At 40.9% G+C, this 23,266-nt stretch overlaps 1 protein-coding gene across 1 annotated transcript; it reads left to right on the top strand.

The window, feature by feature from the left end:
* Nucleotides 1-49: 49 nt before the first annotated feature.
* On the top strand, nucleotides 50-23,202 carry LOC137281458 (dnaJ homolog subfamily C member 3-like). Its single transcript, XM_067812697.1, has 11 exons — nucleotides 50-212; nucleotides 3,759-3,866; nucleotides 4,961-5,085; nucleotides 6,752-6,826; nucleotides 13,244-13,387; nucleotides 13,734-13,915; nucleotides 14,379-14,604; nucleotides 15,023-15,143; nucleotides 16,549-16,681; nucleotides 18,369-18,517; nucleotides 18,696-23,202. Exons 1-11 carry the CDS (start codon nucleotides 134-136, stop codon nucleotides 18,845-18,847), a joined length of 1,494 nt encoding a protein of 497 aa, XP_067668798.1. The 5' UTR covers nucleotides 50-133; the 3' UTR covers nucleotides 18,848-23,202.
* The last annotated feature ends 64 nt before the right edge of the window (nucleotides 23,203-23,266 follow it).

Genomic DNA, 23,266 nt, shown 5'->3' with positions numbered 1-23,266 from the left:
TCGTTCTGACGTGGGCAGTAAGTTTGACCCGGAAGTGCACGTGCTATCCAATCGAGGTTGACCACGAGTACTGTCAACTTGGTCTATAAACCGAGAGATGTTCTGGAGTAAATGCTGAGGTGTCTTTACAGAAATGACTGGGTTAACGCAGCCGATACAGATATTTCATTCCGTATCCCTCTTCATCTTTACACTAGATCTCCTTAGAGATGGTGAGTACAGAATTTGTCAGTCGCTGATTTCAAATTTCTAAATCGAAAACAATTCGCATTTCTATACCTCAAACTAACATGTTAGGTCTACGTGTGGTTTAACGATTCGCTTTAAGCTTTAATTGAGTACGATTTACGTCTGTCAAGCGTTCTCATGAATTTTATATGGGAAATTTCTTTAAGCTTTCCTGGAATACATGTGAAGATCTCTGCCAATTACTTGTAAAGGTGAAATATTTTAAATATGATATAGTAATTAATATGATGCTACATTGCTAATATTATCAGGTGTCATTGGTAGCCCAAACTGTGTAAAATGTTTCGTATTCTATGGTTAACAATCCTATTTATCATTAATACCCAGTCAACCTACCATGGTTTATAAGTCTTTCGTGAACATTGTCATTTTTGTAAGGTTAATATGAGGGTTGGAATCCTGGCTTATCAAGTCCTAATGAAGGTATAAAGTTACATAATTTAAGCAAAACACTGTAAGACACTGAAAATGTACCTGTTTTGTCTTTTAACATTTTCTCCTTTCAAATGATCACTAAAAACTATGAAATATTTGTCATTTGGGTGTTGTTATTGGATATTTATAATGAGCACATATCCTTGCAACTATTGCTTGCTCAAGGCGCTGGTATTTGTTTCCCTCATTGTATTTCAGTCTTGGCGTCACATTGTATTATCAATCTCAACTCCCTGGGGAGTATACAACTCTTGCTGCCACTAGGCGCACTGAGTTATTTGTGGCTCTCTCATCCTAATGAGGTACCCAATTAACAGCTGGGTGGACTGGGACACATAGTCACAGTACTTTGTCCAAGTTTACTGCACGTTGCTGTACCCGCTAGTGCATAGGGCTGTGTACTGCACACTAGGGTTTGTGACAATATGGAAAGTGTCTGCACACAAAACTGACTCCAAGGATATACACCCAGTCACAGGTGGGGTCAATCCCGACACCTCAAACTAACTGGATCACTAGCCTGGCGCTTTAGCCAGCACGCCCCTCCCCCCAACAACTGAGTGTATATCATAAATGCTACATATTTAGTGACTGTCACAATATCAGTGGCAATGATAATGTCATCAATCTAGAGTTTCCAGTGACAATTAGCAACCTATGCTTGTTATGAGATCCATGTAAGGGTATCAAGTGATCAGACTTGCTGTTTGAATGATATATATCGTCATATCCTTGTATAATGCTCATGATATCAATCGCTGGATTGTCTGGTCCAAAGTCTATTATTAGTGAAGGTAAACAGTAAAATCTGATGATGGCTATGGAGAAATTATATTAGATCAAACAGTTTTGGTCCAACTTCTGTCTTGATAAATGCCTGTTAGTTATCACTCAGTAGTAAAATAAATAACTAACACAGGACCCTATCCTATAAGCAAGAGATTCTGGGTGGGGGGTAGTCCCAATCTGAAATTCCTCATGGAATATGCTCATGCTTAGATTTAGACATATTCTAGTTCTTACTGCCACTGTCTTTAACAGTATGCATGAAAAATATTATTTCCCCAGCTTAAAGACAAGCTGTCATACTTGTGACTTTTTGTGTGCGTCTGGGATTTATCGTACCTTATCTCAGCGTTGCATGTGTGAAGACCCCTGATGAGATTTAATTGCCTTAGTATTAAGCTGTTACTTCTCATCTCTGCCACATGCTTCGACTCATCGATACTCATGCTGCTCTGTCACAGTCAGGTAGCTGCTGTAATTTGATCCTTGCAGATTAACATGTCACATCCTTTACTAATCTTTTATGTTTGAAACAGTTATAACTGGCATATTTATCTAGGATTCGTAAATAAGTACCATTGCGCCTCCAAATGTGTGATTTTTTTTAATTATATATATTTTATATATCAATGCTAAAGATGTGGTAAGCTTTTCTTATTTGACTTTTATGGATTTGAAAGTTACGTTCAAAAGTTGAGAGTGGTTTCCTGACACAGTTTTTATTGAAATAACCTTGAGAACTATCTTCATGTCCTAATGTCAGGGATGGCAATTTTTTGCAGATTTCCCACGATTTTATTCAAAACTGATCAACTTTGTGAATCATCTGAACCTCCATTTGATGACACAATATTAAGTTTTCAGCTTAAGACCAGTTTGCCTGTTGCCATCCCTCCTATGTGTAGTACACATAAACAATTTTTTTAAATTTTCAAATTGGCATCAGCAGAATATTCTGAATAGCTAAGATTTTATAGATATTTGTTGCTGTTGAAACATCCAACATACAAAAATGTTTTTACAACAGTCATGTTATTTGAAGTGTCTGATGCAACACCTGCAACGCAGATGAAATGAAATATTTGAATTAATGTTATTAATATGTTTCTGATATGTAGTACTGCCAGTTTGTGGTGTATATGTCAACGTATGCAAAATCCTTGTCAGCATATTCTGGTGTATTGATTATAGGGCTGTGTGTTGGTTAACAGCAAAAGAAAGGCAAGTTTCGAAAAAATGAAATCTCAGAGAAGTAAGCGTTCATGTTTATGTCTTCTAAACCTTGACAAAAAAACAGATATGTTTCTTTTGTGTTCAGTATAAGTTCTATTGCAATATTTTGCTATTCATGTACTCGTGTTGCAGTATGTATTTGTGCATTTCAGTCCTGTTTTTCAACATCATAAGTCCCAAAACATATATGTGCCAGTTCTGATAGCAGCAATCTCCAAATTAGGATTCTGTTTTCTTTTTAACAATTTTTAATATTGCAGTTACCCATCTTGTCATTGAATAATGAAGGAAACATCATTTGTGAATGAACTTCTATGTAGAGTTTAATTTAAACCATAATAATCATCATGAAAATTTCATATAATGTTCTTAACCCATTTCACCGGTTCTCAGAAAATGTATTTCAATGCACAGTCATATTATTTGAAAAAAGCATTTTCGGATATACCAGTAAGACACTGCACTCCTAATTGATAATTCTCATTTTGGTAATCTTATTTCCAGTTGTACATACAAGTTCAGTTCACATGGCAAAGTAGTATTCTCACTTTCAAAATGTCATGAAAATCAGAATGTTGATCATCTTTTCCCAAATCATGTGGTCTCTATGCTATTTGATAATGGTGTAGCCTCTTGGTTAAAGGGCTTGCACGTCAAGCCTCCAGTTCAGATCTCCCAGATTATAACATGTGAAGCCCACTTCTGGTGCAGCTGTGAACATGGTAAATATAAGTTGAAATGATGTAAACAATGCTTACTCTCTTGGACATGGAATTTAATGAATTCAGATGGAATTTCTAGAAATACAACATGTCAGTTATCACGGATTATTAAAAGCAGAACGTTATGCTTGCAGGATTTGCATGCCATGGATTATATTAGTTCTGCAAAGCAGCCATGTCTATGTTAAAATATGGACTTATTATGGCCATAGTGGTAGCTTTGTGAACTGGACTGTTGGTCTGTCTATACCACTGAAGAGGCCACAAACAACTCAGTCCAGCTTTATGTTACAGTCAAAGTACAGTAACCATGGTAACTGTTTGATGGTGCAGGTGTGGAGGGATCATCCAGTGAGGTTGAAGATCATCTAGAGATGGGCAAGAAGCTGTTAGCAGCTGGACAGTTAGCAGACGCATTGTCACATTACCATGCAGCCGTGGGTGAGTCGAGCCACCATCTTGGATTTATCATAAAAAAATTGTCTCATTTCTAATTCAACCCTATTTTTATATTTTTTAGTGCTTAAAATTGTAGAAATCTTGGCAAATGAAGATTTGTTGTCATACACCAAACATTATTTCATCAGTCTCTCAGTGCAGATACATTTCTTTTGAAAATGTATGTTCATGTATATTGTTAAATTCATCCGTCAGTGTCTGGATTATGTTTTTTAGCCAGCAATATTTTCTTAATTTGAATTTCCTAGTAATTTCCTCAGAAACAAGGTGAGATATGTAGATGAGCACACTATCTTGAATCATAGTCATTTTAGAACAGAAGTCAAGAGATATTTTAACATATTGTCAGAGTTGTGCAAGCACCGCTTGAAAACAGTATACTGACCTGTGTGTATGAACCATTGTGACTCACCTTGCTCACTGATCGCCTAATTTCCCCGTCATACATAGCCATGGGACATGTTATCAGTCACCATGGCAGCTTCATGAATAGATTGGAAAGGTAGGATATCTATTTAAAGGTTAGTTATGTTTCATCTGTTTTATTGACAATGTAATACCTTTGATCAGAGGTTTTTTGTTCAGTTTTATGATATTTTCTGGTGTCACTTGGAAAAAATGCTTTGAATGCCTCACTCATTTTTCACTGTCCTACTGGCAAACAAGGATAAGTTATGCACCAAGCGGACAATGCATACTCTGGAGTTATCGAGCATGGCAAACAAGGATAAGTTATGCACCAAACGGACAACTGACCCATATTAGAATGTATGAAAGCTGTTGACTGGCGCTTGTCATCGTGAGTGAAGAGGCCCAAGGTTGTCCACAATCAAGTGTTGTCTATTACTGACTTGCTCCACCAACTACATGAGAGTATTATGAGCAAGGCATGCACTGCATGTGCTCTACCTTTCACAAACCCAGTGAGTTTGCTTCTAGTGTTGTACCACTTACTTCTCGTAGACTCATTCTCTGCGAAAATCCAACTTATCCTTGTGCGCCAGTAGATACAGATGGGACTAATTATGTGATTTTCCTGGGTGTCATTTTTTTAACTGTTTGTCCTGTCTTTCCAGAGGGTGATCCAGGCAACTATTTAACATATTTTCGAAGAGCAACAGTGTATCTTGCCCTGGGCAAATCTAGGTCAGCTTTACCTGACCTTGACAAGGTCATACAACTCCGTCCAGATTTCACAGGGGTAAGTAAAGTCACTTCTCTTTGTAATCAGAGAATTATGTACTTACCTTACCTTATGTCTAATATATAGTGAGATGTACCCTTGTGGTTGTATAAACATCAGATATTTCAAATACTTCAGTCATTTCATATGACATATATTTTATGTTCTTTTCAGGAAAATATAAAATTTTACCACAATACATAGTATTGTATCAGTTGGATGAAGTTCAATAACGAATACAGTGGAAGCTGTTTAATCTGGCACTCATTTCGACTGCAAAAATAATCCGTTTTAGACAATGTGCCAGATTGTAGAGCTGGTTATAAATGTACAAGCCATGGAAGGGACTTAGTTTTTATGCCAGTGTTGACAACTTGCTGGATTGGACAGATGCCAGTTTTTGACAGCGTCCACTGTATCACCCAGTTTGGCCACTGGTGTGACTTCTGCCTATACTTTGAGTCTGTGAGAACCTGGGAGTTTCATATACTCCTGGCCATGGACTGCAATATTCCTGTGTGATTTACTTGTATTTGATCTGTTTGTTCACTTTGGTCTCACAATGTGTCCCAGTTTTATTTATTGTGAAAGTAGACCCGTGAAGGTCCCGGGGTAGAATAGGCCTTCAGCAACCCATGCTTGCCATAAAAGGCGACTCAGCTTGTCGTAAGAGGCGACTAACGGGATCGGGTGGTCAGGCTCGCTGACTTGGTTGACGCGTGTCATCGGTTCCCAATTGCGCAGATCGATGCTCATGTTGTTGATCACTGGATTGTCTGGTCCAGACTCGATTATTTACAGACCGCCGCCATATAGCTGTAATATTGCTGAGTGCGGCGTAAAACTAAACTCACTCACTCACTATTGTGAAAGTAGGACCCTTTTCCCCGGCTTTCCTAACTCTATATCACCATTAACAGTCAAATCCTGATGACATGTGAGTGTTTGCAATCAACTGAAAAATATCAATGAAGATCAATTTTAATGTGTAAATGTTTACCCCAGCAAAAATGGAACCACAAATGTCAGATTAGTTGCACAGCCTCACAGGCACCGAGTCGACAAAGATGCAGTGATGAATTACTTATTTATAGTTACAAAATTGATTTTACTAGAGCTTCGGTTATTGTTATGTGGCTTCATTACATGATCATCTATTTATCAGTCATTGCCGGCTTATACGTATAATGAAGCACTCCTCCTTGGTTATGATTTTAAAACTTATCCTTAGACCATCAGGTGGACAGAAGTAAGACCTCGAGCGCTGCACTCTTTTGGTCTTACTTCGCCTCACCCTCCTGTCTCAGGTTTTACTACCCGTGAAGGTCCTGGGGTAGAATAGGCCTTCAGCAACCCATGTTTGCCATAAACGGTGACTATGCTTGTCGTAAGAGGCGACAAACGGGATCGGGTGGTCAGACTAGCTGACTTGGTTGACACGTCATCGGTTCCCCATTGCGCAGATCGATGCTCATGTTGTTGATCACTGGATTGTCTGGTCCAGACTCGATTATTTACAGACCGTCGCCATATAGCTGTAATATTGCTAAGTGCGACGTAAAACTAAACTCCCTCACTCACTCACTCAGGTTTTACTTTCCTAACCATAGCCGCAGAGTTGTGTTTTATCCCACAAGTGAATGTGTTTGTGTCTTTGGTTGTTATTTGTGTGTTTGTTTTGCAGGCAAGGCTGCAGAGAGCAAATGTATTTTTAAAACAAGGAAAATTAGAAGATGCTTTAGATGATTATGAAAGTGTGGTGAGTAGATTTCAGATTATTACTGATGTCTCTGATTATTTCACATCCAGGTCTTTAACCCATGCTCATAAGAGATAAACAACAGGAAAGGTGGTCACGCCTGCTGGATGCATGTCATGATATCGCAATGGCATAGATCAAACATGTCAATCACTGTCTTGTCCAGACTCAGTTTATTTTATTTAAAGACCTCTGTCATCTACCTGCAATATTGCCAAGTGTGGCTTTCAGTACCAAATTGAATATATTTCATATTTCTAACCTGAAGAGAGAGTATGAAACAAAACTGAACATAACAACTTATAAACTACTTGATAGTGAGAGAACTTGAAGGTAATAGTCATGTTTTCATTTCTTAAAAAAAACGGTATAATTTTTATTTGTTTATTGGTCTAGATTACCAGTGTTTATAGCTGAGTTTTCAAATTCAGACATGCTCGGGGAAGGGAGGTAACTATTATAATACTTTGCACTTTGAAATAGTAACGAGGTTGGAGCGTGAAGATACATGAATATTTCCAGGGGGAGCTGACGTAAAATAGCTCACTTACATCTTTTGCCATCCTCGATAACTCCAGAGTATGCATTGCGACAAGTCTCCACTATACCCTGGATGCGTCTTCCGCTCAAAGCCGTTAAATTTATTACCTCCCTTGGCTGGCTTTTCATTCAATCATGTGTCTACGCTAGGAAGTTGAGCAAACCACAACTAGCTTTCGCTTTTGAAATTATCTAACTGATCAAACTTGGCAAAACAAACCATGCAGAAGTTCTCTGAAGGCGGTAGAAGGAGATTTTGCACATATTTTTCAAAAGTTTTGGACCTATAATTCGTTTTCCTTTGGGTACATTATGCATTTTCTGCTGCCGGAAAATGTCACGTGACAGTTGTATCAATGTTTTAATAAAGTATTGTACAATAAACAAAAAAGTCTTTTTTGTTCTTTTTACTGCCCCTCACCACGTGGAGTCACCCCTCTTCCTGCGCATGCGCAGGCAACCAGTTATGCATCCAAGCCTGTATCATCATTCCTTCTGCTGTCATCATGGTGTACGGACAAGCTGGAAATTCTACAAAGTTCTCAAAGTTACCTTACATATGTGTCTCAGGAGTCTTCCTCTACTGTATGTATGGTTTATTCGTTTGTTACAAAGAAAACAGAACGTTTTAAACATTAGCGTTACTTTGTCTGTGACTAGAGTTGTATTGCGGCGGCTTTCCCGTGGGTTATGCATGTGTTGCTTTCCCATGGCGGGAAGCCGGCGTCCCCGCAGGTTGGACTATTGCGTCTTGTACCTACTAGTTCATGTTGCGGGCGTTCACATACTTTTCAATGTTTTTTACATGTTACATTACGTTTATACATAGGTATGCTGTTGTGTTCGCCGTTAGCTTATGCCTTGCATTCTTGGCTTTCAGGTGTTTACGGCGTGTGCGTCTTGCGGGTCGAATATACCCCCCCTAAGACGAGCATTCTAAGTGCCTTCGTTGCCTGGAAGTGGCGGGACATGACCCTGACGCTTGTGAACTGTGCTTAGGTTTCTCCCCCTGGGCACGTAAACGGAGAGCGGCTGTTTACCTTTTCTTCAAGGAATTGCGCGAGGCGGGAGGGGAGCCGTCGGAGCTTCCCCCGTCCAAGTCTAAACGGGCTAAGCCTGATAAGCCGAAATCTAAGGGTAAAGCTAAGGTTTGTTCGTACTCCCCTTCCTCCGGTTTTGATATGGCACTAATCACACAGTTGTTCCAACAGCATATGGACTCGGTGAAGTCCCTCGTTCATGAGTCCGTTGGAGGTCTCCGGCATGAGTTCCTCACGCACTCTGGACGGGGGACGGAGGGTGTCGGGGGCGGATCGCCGAGCTCGTCTCGCTCCACTAGTCTCGAGGTGGCTGTCAACCTGTTGCCTTTGGCTTCGGGTCCAGACGCCTCGGCTACCCCGGAGACTGAGGGTTCACTCCCAGTCCCTCTCTGTCTTGGCGCAGGGTCCGTTGAGGATTTCGTGGGGCTCTGGTCCCTGCGTCACCCCTCCCCATGAGAACGGGGGACTCGGTTCTGTCTTGGGACCGGGGTTCGGAAGGATCCGCATCAGTGGCTGGAGCAGAGGGTGCTTTCTGCTCTTGTCTCCTCTCTCTCGCTCGCGCGGTCGGGGCGTGGGTCTTCCTTTCGGGAGGACTCTGCCTTGGCTTCGGGCTCGGATGTTGAAGCAATGGATGTCAGGGAGGTTGAGGAGGCTGAGGGTGCCTTTCGTTTTTCCTCGGCCTTGCGGGAAGTGCATCAGAGAATAGCACAGGCAATTCTCCAGGCCGCAGACCTGACAAGCCGTCCGGACTCGTCCGAGTTCCGCATGCCAGGTAAGGCGTTTGCTCCTAGGCAACCCTCACAGACGCAACTCCGCATACTCCCCTCGCTGGTTCAGGATGTGATGGATCCCCTATAATGAGTGTGTGTTTACTTCGGTCGCCCTCGGTGCACAGCCTACGCCCGAGTCTGCCAGCTGGCATCAGCCGCTGGGCAGGAGTAGGAAGAGAAACCACGCCGCCAAGGGCAAGGGGAAGGGGCGGACCTCTTTGTCCAGCTCACAGCAGCCTTTTCGCGGGATCCGGGGGTCTGCCCCGACCCCCCGCTAACTCCGCTGGCTGCTCTCGCGGGGCAGTCCCTGTAACACCCTGTGCTGCAGGGGACTACTCACGCCCTCTGGTCTCATATCCCAGTGGGAGGGCCACTCTCTCTCTTCCTACCGGAGTGGGAGAAGGCAACACGAAATACATGGGTGCTGTCCACCATTCATGTCGGCCATCTACCACTGTGGAAGCGAGGCCCGCCAGACTTTGTCTGCATAAGGCATAACTCCGGTGTCAGCCTGTCCGACCAAGGCAGGTATTCTGTGCGACAAGGTTCAGGCTTTGCTGGACAAGTCAGCGATAGAGCGTGTACCCCAGGGCGAGGAACAGGCTGGGTTTTACTCCACGTACTTCCTCGTTCCCAAGAATGACGGCGGGTTCCGTCCCATTCTCAACCTCAAGGGGTTGAACTGCATGTTAGAAGTTCCGTCCACCCAGCTGACTCGGCTGCTTGTGCTTCTGGGACCACTTTGGCCGTCACAGAGCTGGTTTCCGGTAATTCTCAGGTTTCTGGCTCAGCCTCCTGATCTATTACCTTTGCGACCAGACATGCTCACTCAGAACGGTGCGCCACACCCCAATCCACGGATTCAGTGGGTGGCTTGGCCTCTGTCAGGTCTAGCCTCGAAGCGCGCAGAATTCCTGCGGCAGTTGCAGACACAATTCTGGCTTCGAGGTGGGATTCGACAAACGTTCAATACGAGGATAGGTGGTTCCACTATGCACGCTGATGTTCAGTTAGGGGGATTGCAGATCCCTTTTCTGTGGATTTAGTCTGAGTATTGGAGTTCTTGCAAGCTCGTTTGGAAGAAGGCCTGGCGGCTTTGACCATTTGCGGCGACTCCACCGCTATTTCCACTTTTCACACCCCTGTCGATGGTGCTCTTCTGGGGCAGCACCCTCTTGTACAGCCCTTCCTAGCTGGCGTGGATCAGGTTTGACCTGCTATCCGGCGAACCAGCCCACCTTGGGATTTGTCAATCGTGCTTGATTGGCTGTCCTTTCCCACTTTCTCACGTCTATCGGCTATTTCCATTCAGCATGGAAGGCTGTATTTCTGGTGGCGGTAACATCTCGGAGAAGGGTTGGCGATTTACATGCCATGTCTGCAGACCCGGCGCTGACAATGTTTCACCCTGACCGTGTCAGTATTCGCCTCCCAAATACTTACCGTCCGAAGATCGATCATGCTTTCCATGTGACAGCTCCTATTGAACTTCCCACTCTCACCCAGCCTTCTACATTGGGGACCTCTGCGCACTCACCCGTTGGTTGTCTGTAAGACTCTCAAGGTCTATATCAAACGAACACAGGGGATCTGTATGGGTACCCATCTGTTCTGCTGTTACGGTGGTGGGAAGGCTGGGTTGCCGGCTAGCAAACAAACTCCCTCTCGCTGGCTAGTTTCTGCTATCTGTGCCGCATATCAGGCTAAGCGCAAGCCTCCCCCTGAGGGTTTGAAGGCTCACTCGGTCATGGCAGTAGCCACTTCGAAAGCATTCGCATTGGCACTGCCCATTGAAGAGATTTACTCTGCTGCTATTTGGAGCAGGCCTGGCACGTTCATCAAGCACTATCAGCTTGATACGCACTCACGTGAGCGTGCAAGGTTTAGTTCCCTCCAGTGGCCAGTGTCCTGCCACCCTGACCGAGTGAGTCTTGGTTACTTGACAGTCGATGCTGCTGACCTACTGTGTATTAGTGCCAATCTCCACTGTTGACATGTCAACCTGTGACTGCGACCGGATTAGATTTTTTGTCAGTCTTAATCCGGTTTTTCCCCCTTTCGGTGCTCTCTATACGATTAACTATGTGGGCGGGGCGACTTTGACACTTTTTACAGTGCTCGCTTATCATGCTTAGCTCTGAGTCGGACTTGGTGCGGTTGCTCCCTGTTGGTTCTCTCCCATAATGCATCTCATGGAAGTTCATCGGGAGTCACACAGGTGAGTCTTTGTTGCGTGTGTTAATTTTCATAATTATGATCGCTAATAATTCAATACTGTACCAGAATTCCGTCCTCCATAGCCTCTGGTCTTTGGGAGTCTGAGTTATGCATATATGTACCCCAAGGACGATCCCTATGAAACAGAATTGGACAAACCTGTAGAGGTTTCCAATTCTTTGAAGAGAATCGTCCTTGGAGTAGGGCCACCCACCTCCACGCAATTCTGTTCCCTGATTTATGTATCAGCAGAAGGAAAAAAAAGACTTTTTTGTTTATTGTACAGTATTTTATTAAAACATTGATACAACTGTCATGTGACATTTTCCGGCAGCAGAAAATGCATATATGTACCCCAAGGATGATTCTCTTCAAAGAATTGGAGACCTCTACAGGTTTGTCTAAATTTGTCTGTGTAATATCCCTATAATCTGAGTCGCACTGTGGGCAAATCTTCACAACTGCTACCTTTGTTGACATTGGCAAGCTCGGTTACATCGGTGGCCTAGCTGATTGGCCATTGTGAGAATGCGTAGCCAGCAAAGGGAGGTAATAAAATTATTTGGCCAACCTGTAGATGCGTCCATTGTATAGTGGAGACTTATCGGAGTGTATACCCTGGAGATATCAAGGATGATCTTTTGCTTGCTAGTGGAAGAAAATGATTCTAGAATATATTTTTTCTTTAGTTTTCATATTTTGAATGAAAATCATTGTCAAAATATCTTCCAGCATAGTTGGGTATGGAAGTTGCTAGATTGAGGACATTCATTTTGAGGTCATTGCAGAATCGTTCAAACATCAGCTTATTGTTAAGGTTATCTCAGTAGGAACTCAACTACACTTCTGCCAGCACTCTCTCTCTCTCTGTATGTAACTTATGTCCATGAAATCAGATAAGCTATCAGGTTCTATCACATGAAATCATATATGCTATCAGCTTCTGTCACATAAAATTAGATAAGCTATCAGGTTCTATCACATGAAATCATATATGCTATCAGCTCCTGTCACATAAAATTAGATAAGCTGTCAGGTTCTATCACATGAAATCATATATGCTATCAGCTTCTGTCACATAAAATTAGATAAGCTGTCAGGTTCTATCACATGAAATCATACATGCTATCAGCTTCTGTCACATAAAGTTAGATAAGCTGTCAGGTTCTATCACATGAAATCATATATGCTATCAGCTTCTGTCACATAAAGTTAGATAAGCTGTCAGGTTCTATCACATAGTTAAACTGTATTCTTCTTCATATGCACAACTGGTTACCCACTCTCAAACAAAATGTTTGGGTTTGTTTTTTTGTCCAATTATGAATTATTGATAAGGGTTTGATTGTATTGCTGTTTTGATATGGATAATGATTGGAGATCAGATGAGACGTTTCATAGCAGAAGACCCTGGAAATATGTGAAAAGATCAGATCAGTACAATCCACAACTGGGTACTAAGGGACTGTTCATAATTTATGGCTAGGGGGTGATGGCAATTTTATGAAAAGGGGGAGGTGACCATTTTGTTGTGAGGATGGAGGGGAGGTCATCAATTTTGTACCAGGAGTGTTTCAACAATTATGTACATGAAAATATTCAAAAATTATGCTTAATAATTATAGGAGGGGGTAATTGATTTGAACATGACTCATAGATTGGGGGGATTTAATTTGGGTGGGATGGTTTGAAAAACATAGAAAAGCACACACATATGCATGCACACACTAGCTTTATATTATGAACAGCCCCTAATATTCAAAGGCAAAAATAAAATCTCTTACTGTGCAGTTTTACCAACTCACATGAAAACTTTCACATTTATCACTGACATTATCTCCTGGTTTCAGGCGGAGAAAGATCCCAATAATGAAGATGCACTAAGACAGATCGAACTGATCCAACCTCTGGAGGAGGATATCCAACAAGCCAAAGAATTTTATAAACATGCTAACTTTAAGGAGGCTATTGACTTGTTAACTCGGGCTATAGAAGTAAGTGGCATTCTACCTCTGACTTCATTTCATTTGATTCTGCTGAGGACTAAAATACTTACAAAGTGTGATCAGTGTTGTATTGTGTGAATAAGTAACATTCCTAATGCAAAACATGTTTCATTTATCTCTTTGAGCTGTGTCTATATACTGACATGTTTTGGATTGTTCACCATTAACTTCTCTTCGTGTGATAGGAGATAGGATTGTCAGAATTACTGTCATGGTTAATTCATGTCATCATACCACAGTTGTGTAGATGGTTGCTCAATCACTGGACTGTCGCTCAATCACTGGACTGTCACACACTCACTTGCTCAACCTGTGACAATTTGTTATGCTCTAGATTTGCCCCTGGGACCCAGAGTTACGAGAGATCCGAGCAGAATGCTACATCGCAGAAGGGGATCTGTTCAAGGCGACTGGAGACATTCGCCCCACCACCAAACTGAGGCCGGACAATACCAAGGGATACCTTAAACTCAGCATGCTTTACTACAACATGGGCGAATCAGATGAATCTCTGACGTGAGTGCTGGCCGACACAGAGATAAGAATTGACTGGCTGCTGGGGACTCACTAAAATACATTTAGTTTAGAGCCACCATCTTCAGCTCCTTTAGACAACTCCCAACTCACTGCAGTATGTGGACAGCAGATGATTCTTGTATGGGAATACAATGTGGTCAAGTCTGCAAGTTTGTTTATGCTGATTCTGTCTCCATAGAGAAATAGAAATATTGACATCCACATGCCGGTAAATGTTTCAAGTCATCCATTGTACTGTATTGCCGAATCTGGAATACCTGTTGTCAAAGCTCGTCAATCAGAATATTAGGATTTGGCAGCCTCTGTGTTCAGTTATGTGATCAGTTACATCTCTGTTGTCTGTACGATCAGTTGCCGAAGTGTTGCAATTCACTGTTGACTGAGATCCCTATGGCATGCCAGATATACAATTTTCGATTCAAACTCCAGCTTTCTTCCACAGGCAAATCCGTGAGTGCCTTAAGCTTGATCCAGACCACAAGGAATGCTTCAGTCACTACAAGAAGGTGAAGAAACTGGTCAAGCAGATTGAGAGTGCCCAGACCTACAGCAACGAGGAGAAATTTGATGACTGTATAGACAAGGCCAAAGCAATGCTTAAGACTGAACCCAATGTTCATCCCTATGTCCTCCGCGCTCACTCACATCTGTGTCATTGTCATTCCAAGGTAAGATCTGGTGCTTCTTCGTATGGAAATCTATGCATCTCTTTAGATGAATTTAAAATATGCTGCTGAAAGTAGACATTTTCTGTTACTATCTGTTACTTCATTGATCAGCTTTCATCTTGCTGTTTGTCACTGTTGATATGGCCAAGCGGTTAAAGCGGTCTTTCTGCTCAAGACTCAATTTCCCATGTGTGAAGCCCTTCTCTGGCCAAGTGGTTAAAGCGGTCTTTCTGCTCAAGACTCAATTTCCCATGTGTGAAGCCCTTCTCTGGTGTACCCTGCCATGATATTGCTGGAATATTGCTAAAAGTGGCATAGAAATGTCTCATTCACTAACAATACCCTCAGACCAGTGGCTTTAAGCTCATCCAAATGCATGTTTACGATGAAAGATCTGACAGTGCTGTTGTATCCACAGGCAGGTCACTTGTCTGATGCCCTGATGATCTGCGAGGAGGTCCTGGAGTTGGACCCACAGAACATTGAAGCTCTGGCAGACAGAGCAGAGGCACATATACTTAATGAAGACTTTCAGGCAGGTGAGTGACACCACCACTTTGTGACTCTCCTATGACCATCAGTTCTTACTGTAATGATGCTCAGTCCTTGCACGTCAGTATTCACTCTCAGTGCACAAATCTCACCATGTATGGCACCTAACAGTGACTGATCCGCAGAGAATAAGAGAAGTCACTGTTCCTTTGGAACTTGCTTAAGTGACTTTCTAATCACAAGTGTAACTTAAAGCTGCTGGGTAAGGTTTTTCTGGAGAACAGAAAGTCTGTCAAATGTGATTTAGTAATTTACAGCAAGGGGAAATGTTTCTTTTCTTCAAAGCTGAAGAGAGAAAAAAAGCAATGTTATTACAGTAAAGTTCACTTATAACGTACACGCTTACAACGAATTGCCGGTTACAACGAACAAATTCAGAAGTCCCGACTGCTTTCCTATATGTTGTTATGAATTAACTACCGTATACACCGAACACTGATAGTACGAATTATCTGTTACAACGAACAAATTGATGGGCCCTCTGTGCTATTTCACGCGTTAATTGACGTGTTTATAACGAACAGCTGATCCGAATCCACTTGCGTGTCATCTCACGTGTCACCAATTAGCTTGTGAAAACAAACAGGCTTCCTCACAGGGGATCAAGGGGATAATAAAATAAACTTACCTGTGAAATGTTATCATTTATTTAATCTTGTGAATCTTGTTGACATTGTCAAGGCATAAATAGCGATGTGGGAAGTCTTTCTTTCAAGTCAGCATGGATGGGCTTGTCACGGCAACGCAAAGCTCTAGATCTTGACAAAAATACCAAATCATCCAAGCTGTAGATGCAGGCGGTAAATCCAAGACTGACATGACAGCAGACTTGGACATACACTGTACAGATTTCAAGGCCAATCAGTCGTGGTTAGAGAGATTTAAGAAGCGACAAGGGATATGTTCAGCCATGACACACGGAGAAAGCTCGTCTGTTGACAGCAAGTCAGTTGATGATTGGCTGACGTCACAGAAGCACAAAATTACTGATTTTGTTAAAGATGCGTGATAAAATACATGATCGATGATGAAATGAATGATCCATGACAATTATATGTTCGTTGGTTTTATCTTATTTTATTTTCTGTGTGAACATGATCTTGTCTGAAACCAGTGGCGTGGTGACGATTCTCGGTAATTTCCGAATATTCACGAACATTCCCGAATCGCTTAGAACGAACTTCACTTACAACGAACTGAAAACAACAGTCCCTTTGAGTTCGTTATAAACGAATATTACTGTATGTCATTCTCCTTGTTAAGACCCAAGGCACTGCTTCTAAATTGTATTTGTACCATCCTCTATGGTATTGCCAAACATGCATATTTCTTTCAATGTTTTCAGATACATCTTTAACTAAATAAAGTTGCTGACTTTTGATTATGTTTCAGCCATCAACGATTATCAAGAGGCTGCTAATATTGATGAGAACAACCGACGGGTACAAGACGGCCTGAATAAAGCTCAAAAGATGCTCAAACAATCCCAGAAACGGGACTACTATAAGATATTAGGAGTGAAAAGGTAGGACCCTTCAATATCTGTAGTTAGGATTTGTCCAAACTGTTAAATATGTGGAGCTATTAATGACTTAACAGACTATAACGTTCACTAAACTGCCCTTTTGGAATCAGATCATTCCATCATCACTGGTACCTTGTTAGTCATTAATTTTCTGACTTTCACTATCTCACATCGTGCAAGCTCTCTTGTTCTTTTGAATGTGGAATGGAAACAACCTGAAACAAAGTTTCCAGCATCTCTGAACAGCTCACGCAAACCAGGTGTTGGGGGTGGGGCCTGGGTCCCTGAAAATGAATAAACACCCAGCCCAGGAGCAGATGCAGGATTTTGGAGAAGGGGGTCGATATAAGGCACCCCTGTTGCAGTTACCGGTACTAACATAGGACATCTCTGGAAGTCTGGGCAGATGATGTGACCTGTCCCTGGATACTCTTGTGACTGCCATTTGCAGTTCTCCAGTCTTGTACAGACATTATGTATTGTGAATCAAATGTTAAGTGTTACTCTTTAGATGTGACATTAGATGATGTTTAATTTCCTGTGTATAGAAACAATGGCTGTTGAAGTTGAACTTCTGTGATGGAGTCGGTTTGATGGCTACTGTTGGTTGTGGCAAGTGGCTTTTAAAGAAATTTTGAACCCCTGTGTCATTCAGTGTGTGGCAGTGATCCCAGCCATAGTAGGATGGCTGCTCTTCCTGGATCTGACCCTCCAGTTTTTCCAGCTGATAGACTTTCTTCACCACCAAGTAAAAACCTGCCTCCTTATCACCAGTCCTCAAGTGGAGGTATTCAAGGCCAGGTTGAACTCTCAACCATCCATGTCATGTTTCCAATACTGGACATGTTAGTCTGGGATCATAATGCTCTGGGAATTTCTTTCACTGTCCTTATCAGAGGCCTCTTTCTGGTTGTTCTACACAAACTAAGGTCCGGCAAGAAGGTCTTATTGGCCTTGGTCACATTCTTCTGGATGGGTCAAAGCTGGTTTCTCATTTTGTCAAGGCTTGCAAACCAAAACCCCTTGGCTCTGGCTCTACCTCTAAGTGTGACGCATCTGCGGTGATTTTATGTTGCTAAAGGGTATCCCCGGAACATTGCTCAAGCAATTGCTTCCATGAATATACGACTGCTAATTATACTCAGAGGATGAAAAGTCTAGTGCAGCCTTTATCTGCTGGTGTCTTCCTGTTTTCCATCTCCCACCTGTTGAGAGTAATTTGCTGTTACAAATCAAACCATGGAGAAGTGCGCTACATGAGATGGGATGAGTTTTAAAAATTGAAAGTATTAACTATAACTTGTATATTTATTATGCTTATGTTTTGATATTATTAAATGTTAATCTGTTACATTTATCATGGTGGTGGGGTAACATAGATCACAGTAAGGTATAGGTGTACAGTGTTGTGTTGGGGGCTGTGGGGTAACCTAGATCACAGTAAGGTATAGGTGTACAGTGTTGTGTTGGGGGCTGTGGGGTAGCCTGGTGGTTAAAGCATTCGCACATCACGTGGAAGAACCGAGTTCAATTCCCCACATAAGTACAAGGAGTTAAACCCATTTTTGGTGTCCACACTGTGATATTGCTGGAGTATTGCTGTATGTAACATTATACGGAACTCACTGACACCCTTCTACATTTATCCCTCTGTGCCGTACATCAATATGTCATGTTTTGTGTTCAGGACGGCCAGGAAGAAGGATATCCTAAAGGCTTACAGGAAACTGGCCATGGTATGGCATCCAGACAAATATCCTGAAGGAGATGAAAGAAAGAAAGCAGAAAAGAAGTTTATTGATTTGGCAGCTGCAAAGGAAGTGCTCACTGATCCAGGTAGGACAGGAGTAATTTGGGGAAAAGTCAATGTACATTATCTATAATATAACACACCAAAATCAGAAATATGAACACTGAAAATAGGCTGAAATATTATGCATAACCCCTTTGTTCGTTTTAATTTGTTATCTGACAAATAACAGAATCTCAACTATTCCTGCTTGGTGTTTTACAGAAAAGCGACAACGCTTTGACAATGGTGAGGACCCTCTTGACCCTGAGGAGCAGCAGCAACATCAGGGTCATCCATTCTTCCATCAGGGATTTAATCCATTCGGAGGTGGAGGCGGCGGAGGAGGCTATTCTTTCAAATTCCATTTCAATTGACCCTCAAAGAGGCCTAGATGCTATTTTATGCTCGACATTGTAAATTATACATTGGCCATTTGTATATTCCCCATTCTCATGGTTGCCATAGAAACATGGGGAAAAAGACCTAATTGCATGCAAGATTCAAACAAACATAGGTTTTGTAAGTTGGGAAAAGTGTCCTTCAAATGTTTTGATAATCTGTTTATTGTATAGTTTGATATAAGTATCTATAATAAGAGCTCCAGATAAGGCACGTATTTGCATATTGTACTCAATAAAAATAACATTTACTCAATTTATTACAAATCTGGGAATACAAAGATCACGTAAGAATTACCTGAAACCCAATAGGGCTATAATAGCTTGCATACTGTACTCAATGAACTAAATAGGCCTACGAATGATAATTCGTTGTGGAACCCGAACTCTACAACAGCATTTGCAAATGTTTAGTCATGCCTATATATACATATACTGTTATACCCGTAGCCACTGTCTGGAGTTGACTGCACTAGTCATGTGAGTTTCATGTTGCCAGTTCAAAAATGGCTGCCAACTAGATTTGGGAATATAAGAATTACTAAAACTTAGGTCTATTGAGAAGCATTTATATTCGCATATTTAGAAGTTTTAATTGCCCAATAGGGAAAAGACAGTATGTGTAAAGGCACTCAATTCTTTAAACTACTGGGAGTATACAAAATGCTGGTTACTCCTCAAAAAATGCAATGACTCATACATTAACAGACATGGGAGTTAATACCCAATTGCTTGTAAAATTATCTGGAGCTCTGATAATTATTGATAGTCTAATCATCCATTTACAAAGAACATCAACAACTGACGATATGAAAGTAAGATTTTCTCCTTTAGGCGTTGATTCAGTCACTTGCTTCCATGATGAATTGTCAGTAGATATTCAGCATTTCCGATTTTTATGGACATGTACCCCTTACTGGTGAAATCTCATACAGTTTGCAAAGTGACTGATCAGTTGGTTTTGATATTGGGAACCACATTTTGTTCTGGGGTATGGCTTCAGATATCTACCCATGCTTAACCAAAATGGTAGATATTAAAGTCTGGCACTTGCCTCCCCACCGACACAAGCCAGATATTACAACATAGTGGAATATTATTTTGACTGTGTTAATCCCATGTTTTTCAGTTTCGGAAAAGTACAGAACAACCTTCTGTGTAAAAGCTAGATAAAAACGGTCCAGGTTGTTTTGACAATACCTGTATGAAGCAATACAAAGGTTGTTTAGAGACCATTCATAATTTATTGCAAGGGGGAGGAAGATGATGATTTTTGTGGAGAAGCATGTACAGTTTGAGTCCCGCTCCCCCTAAATATAAAACGTGCAAAGCAACTGAGACACGCACACGCACGCTGTAGCTGCAAGTCATGTACTAATTCAATGACCCTCCATCCCCAACTCCATTTTAAGCATTTTCTTTTACTCTTTGGATGCACAAAATTGATGAACCCCTACCTCCCCAGAAGTAAATGGGTGACACCTCCACTCCCCTTAAAGTCTTCATCGCTCCCCCATGCCATAAATTATGAATGGCCCCTTTAGCGACTGTCTTTCTCGCCACGTTTCTGACAATGGCATGGTCTCAAATCCCTGTGTATATACAAGCATGGATGGAATGTGTGCATGGAATGGTTGAGAACTCTGAGCTGTATTTATTTTCAAATATGTTTGATATGTGAATAACTTGAAATAACATTGTCTACTCTGGTGCAATTCTAATTGTTGCTGATTTCTGTGTGGTGAATCAAATACCAGTATATGTGCGTTGTGTGCTTTAATGCAGATTTTATGCCTATTTGGCAAGTAATGTGATTGTAAAGCAGAACAGGAGTCTATGTAAGCCATTTGTCAATTTTTTACATTCTTGTACATGTTTACAAGGTATGATTTTTCATGTAACAACACTACATGGGAGATACATATTTATTGCAAAACATCTTATTTAAATGGTTACTGGGAGAGATAATGATGATTATGATCATCATCATGACTACAGTTGTCATTCAACTGACACTGACATAATCCTATCAGTTTTGTAAATCATTTATGTATGAATTCCACACAGTTTCATTCATTGGGGCAGTGGGGTAGTCTACAGGTTGAAGTGTTTGCACGTTACACGAACACTTATATTCCCACACAGGTGCAATGTGTGAAGCCCATTTCTGGTGTCCGTCTCCGTGATATTGCTGGAATATGGCTAATAGTGGTGTAAAACTATACTCACTCAGTTTCATTCATGAGATGCTCCTAGAAAGTAAGGGAGATAATCAGGGTTGCCAAACAGATGGTCTCCACACATGAAACATTGACATTCTCATTTGAAAATCATCTTAGGAATGTTCTCAGTTAATAGTTTCCATTAAAGCCAATGTTTTAAGTTGCAAGAACTTCTTAATTATTTGCATAATATGTTGATTCATAATGAGTTCACAGATATTTGAATTTAGTGTATTAATACATTTGATTTTTTAATCTATCCATTTATCAATAATTTTATTACAAATATGCATCAGTTTGTTTTGAATTTTCTGTTCAAATAAATATGAGTATCTTCATGTAAAAATTAAGTAAAATCTGTAAATAGATAACTTTGTCATGCAGTGTTTCAAATAATCAGTTAACTCTGCATCACAGAACATGTTTGAGGTTGTCTTGTTAAAACTGGAAAATATTCAATTTTTTTTTTCATTTTAAAGCTGAATTTATTCATAAAGAAATTATGTTAAACATGAAAGTCTGACATGTAGTGTGTTGAAGATGTTTTGTGTTTGTTCTGAATTCATGAACCATTTGAAAACCACAAGAGAGCACATTCCATTGTAGAAATCACAACAAATTTGTGTTAAAACTAAACCAGTATAACATACAAGTCACTTACTAAGATTTAAATGACCACATTCAACAAAAAAAGTATATTATTTAGAAAATATTGATTTAAAAATTAGGATCACTGAAAACCCATACCTGTTATGCTTTTGACATATCATGGTCTAGCCTGCATAGCCATTAAAATATCAGGGGTCAGTAGGGTGGACTAATGGTTAAAACATTCACTCATCACGTCAAAGACCTTGGTTTGATTCCCAAAAATGAGTGAAGCCCATTTCTGGTGTTCTCTGCTGGAATATTGCTGTATGCGGCATTAAACAAAGTTCACTCACTCTCTATTAAAGTTCATTTTCTAATTATGTTTGGAAACCAGTCTAAGTAAACTTATCCTCAGTATTTTTCGTTACACTCCACTACTGAGTCGAACAAAACCTTATGGGAGGTCGCGTCAGGTAACCTTTGAGACTGACCAATCAGAACACAGCTTACCAAATCGCGAAAGTGGACATTCGCACATACCTTTTGAACTTTTTATCTCAGAAAGATTCATACCCGAACAATTCTGAATGCTATTTAGCGTACGCTCGCTTCCTGGTGATGCATACGGCATATGTACAACGATGACAACAGTGCATAAACAGTCGCTGAAAATAGTGTTTTGGGCAATATTCAGGGATGTCAGCTTGGGAAAATATTAGGTAGTGGTAACCATGTCAACAGAAACCCCAAAGCGTATATACTGCAGGTCAAATAACTATTATATGCTGATTTTTGTTTGTGGAGAGATCTGTGTCAGTGACCTGAATATTTTGAAAGTCCCTCCGATCCCTAAATAGTAGCTGTTGTCTGATTGGTTAAATCTATTTAATCGCCTCACGTTTGATTGGACGGTCATTGGTCACTCAAAGGTTACCTGTCATGACCTTCTACTAGGTTTTGTTAGAGTCAGTGGTGGAGTGAAACGAAATACACTGAGACTGAGTTTACTTAGACTGGGTTGGAAACTATCAATCTTTACATATTGTTTATTATTCCATGTCTTGCAGAGTTTAGAGGGACTCCATGATAATGATATGGGAAAACCTCTTTAACATGGCATTACATGGATTTACTTGTTTTGAGTTTTATAATTTTAAGTGCACTTGTTTAGGAATTTTTTCTTATTTGTTTTCTCATTTGTAAGCAGTGCTGTTTCCATGAAAGGTGTCTTCATGCAGATTTCTATTTATGGTGTATGAATAAATTATCTTGACTCATCTTGTTAATAATACACACTTAAAGGATCATGGTCTTGGACCCTCAAAAGACCAGATCCTATACTGGTCTCCCTTGTCATTGTTCACCGGTTACATTTTAAGTCATACTGTTAAGATGAGTATATTCAAGCAGCCATTGTGTCTGTATGTTTTGTTGTCCATTCATGTCTGGAGTGCGAGTGAGATTTTCCTGTCATGAAAGATGATGTGTAACTAGGAATAAATGATTTCTTGTTGGTTAGACCTGGTGTGGCTTTTTCTTTCATTAATATTAGGTCATACGAGGCGACTGTGAGATCTGGCTG

Source organism: Haliotis asinina, chromosome 4, assembly GCF_037392515.1.
Source record: "Haliotis asinina isolate JCU_RB_2024 chromosome 4, JCU_Hal_asi_v2, whole genome shotgun sequence".
NCBI lineage: Eukaryota > Metazoa > Mollusca > Gastropoda > Lepetellida > Haliotidae > Haliotis > Haliotis asinina.
The sequence above is the reverse complement of the archived record's forward strand: the minus strand, read 5'-3'. Positions and strand labels throughout refer to the sequence as shown.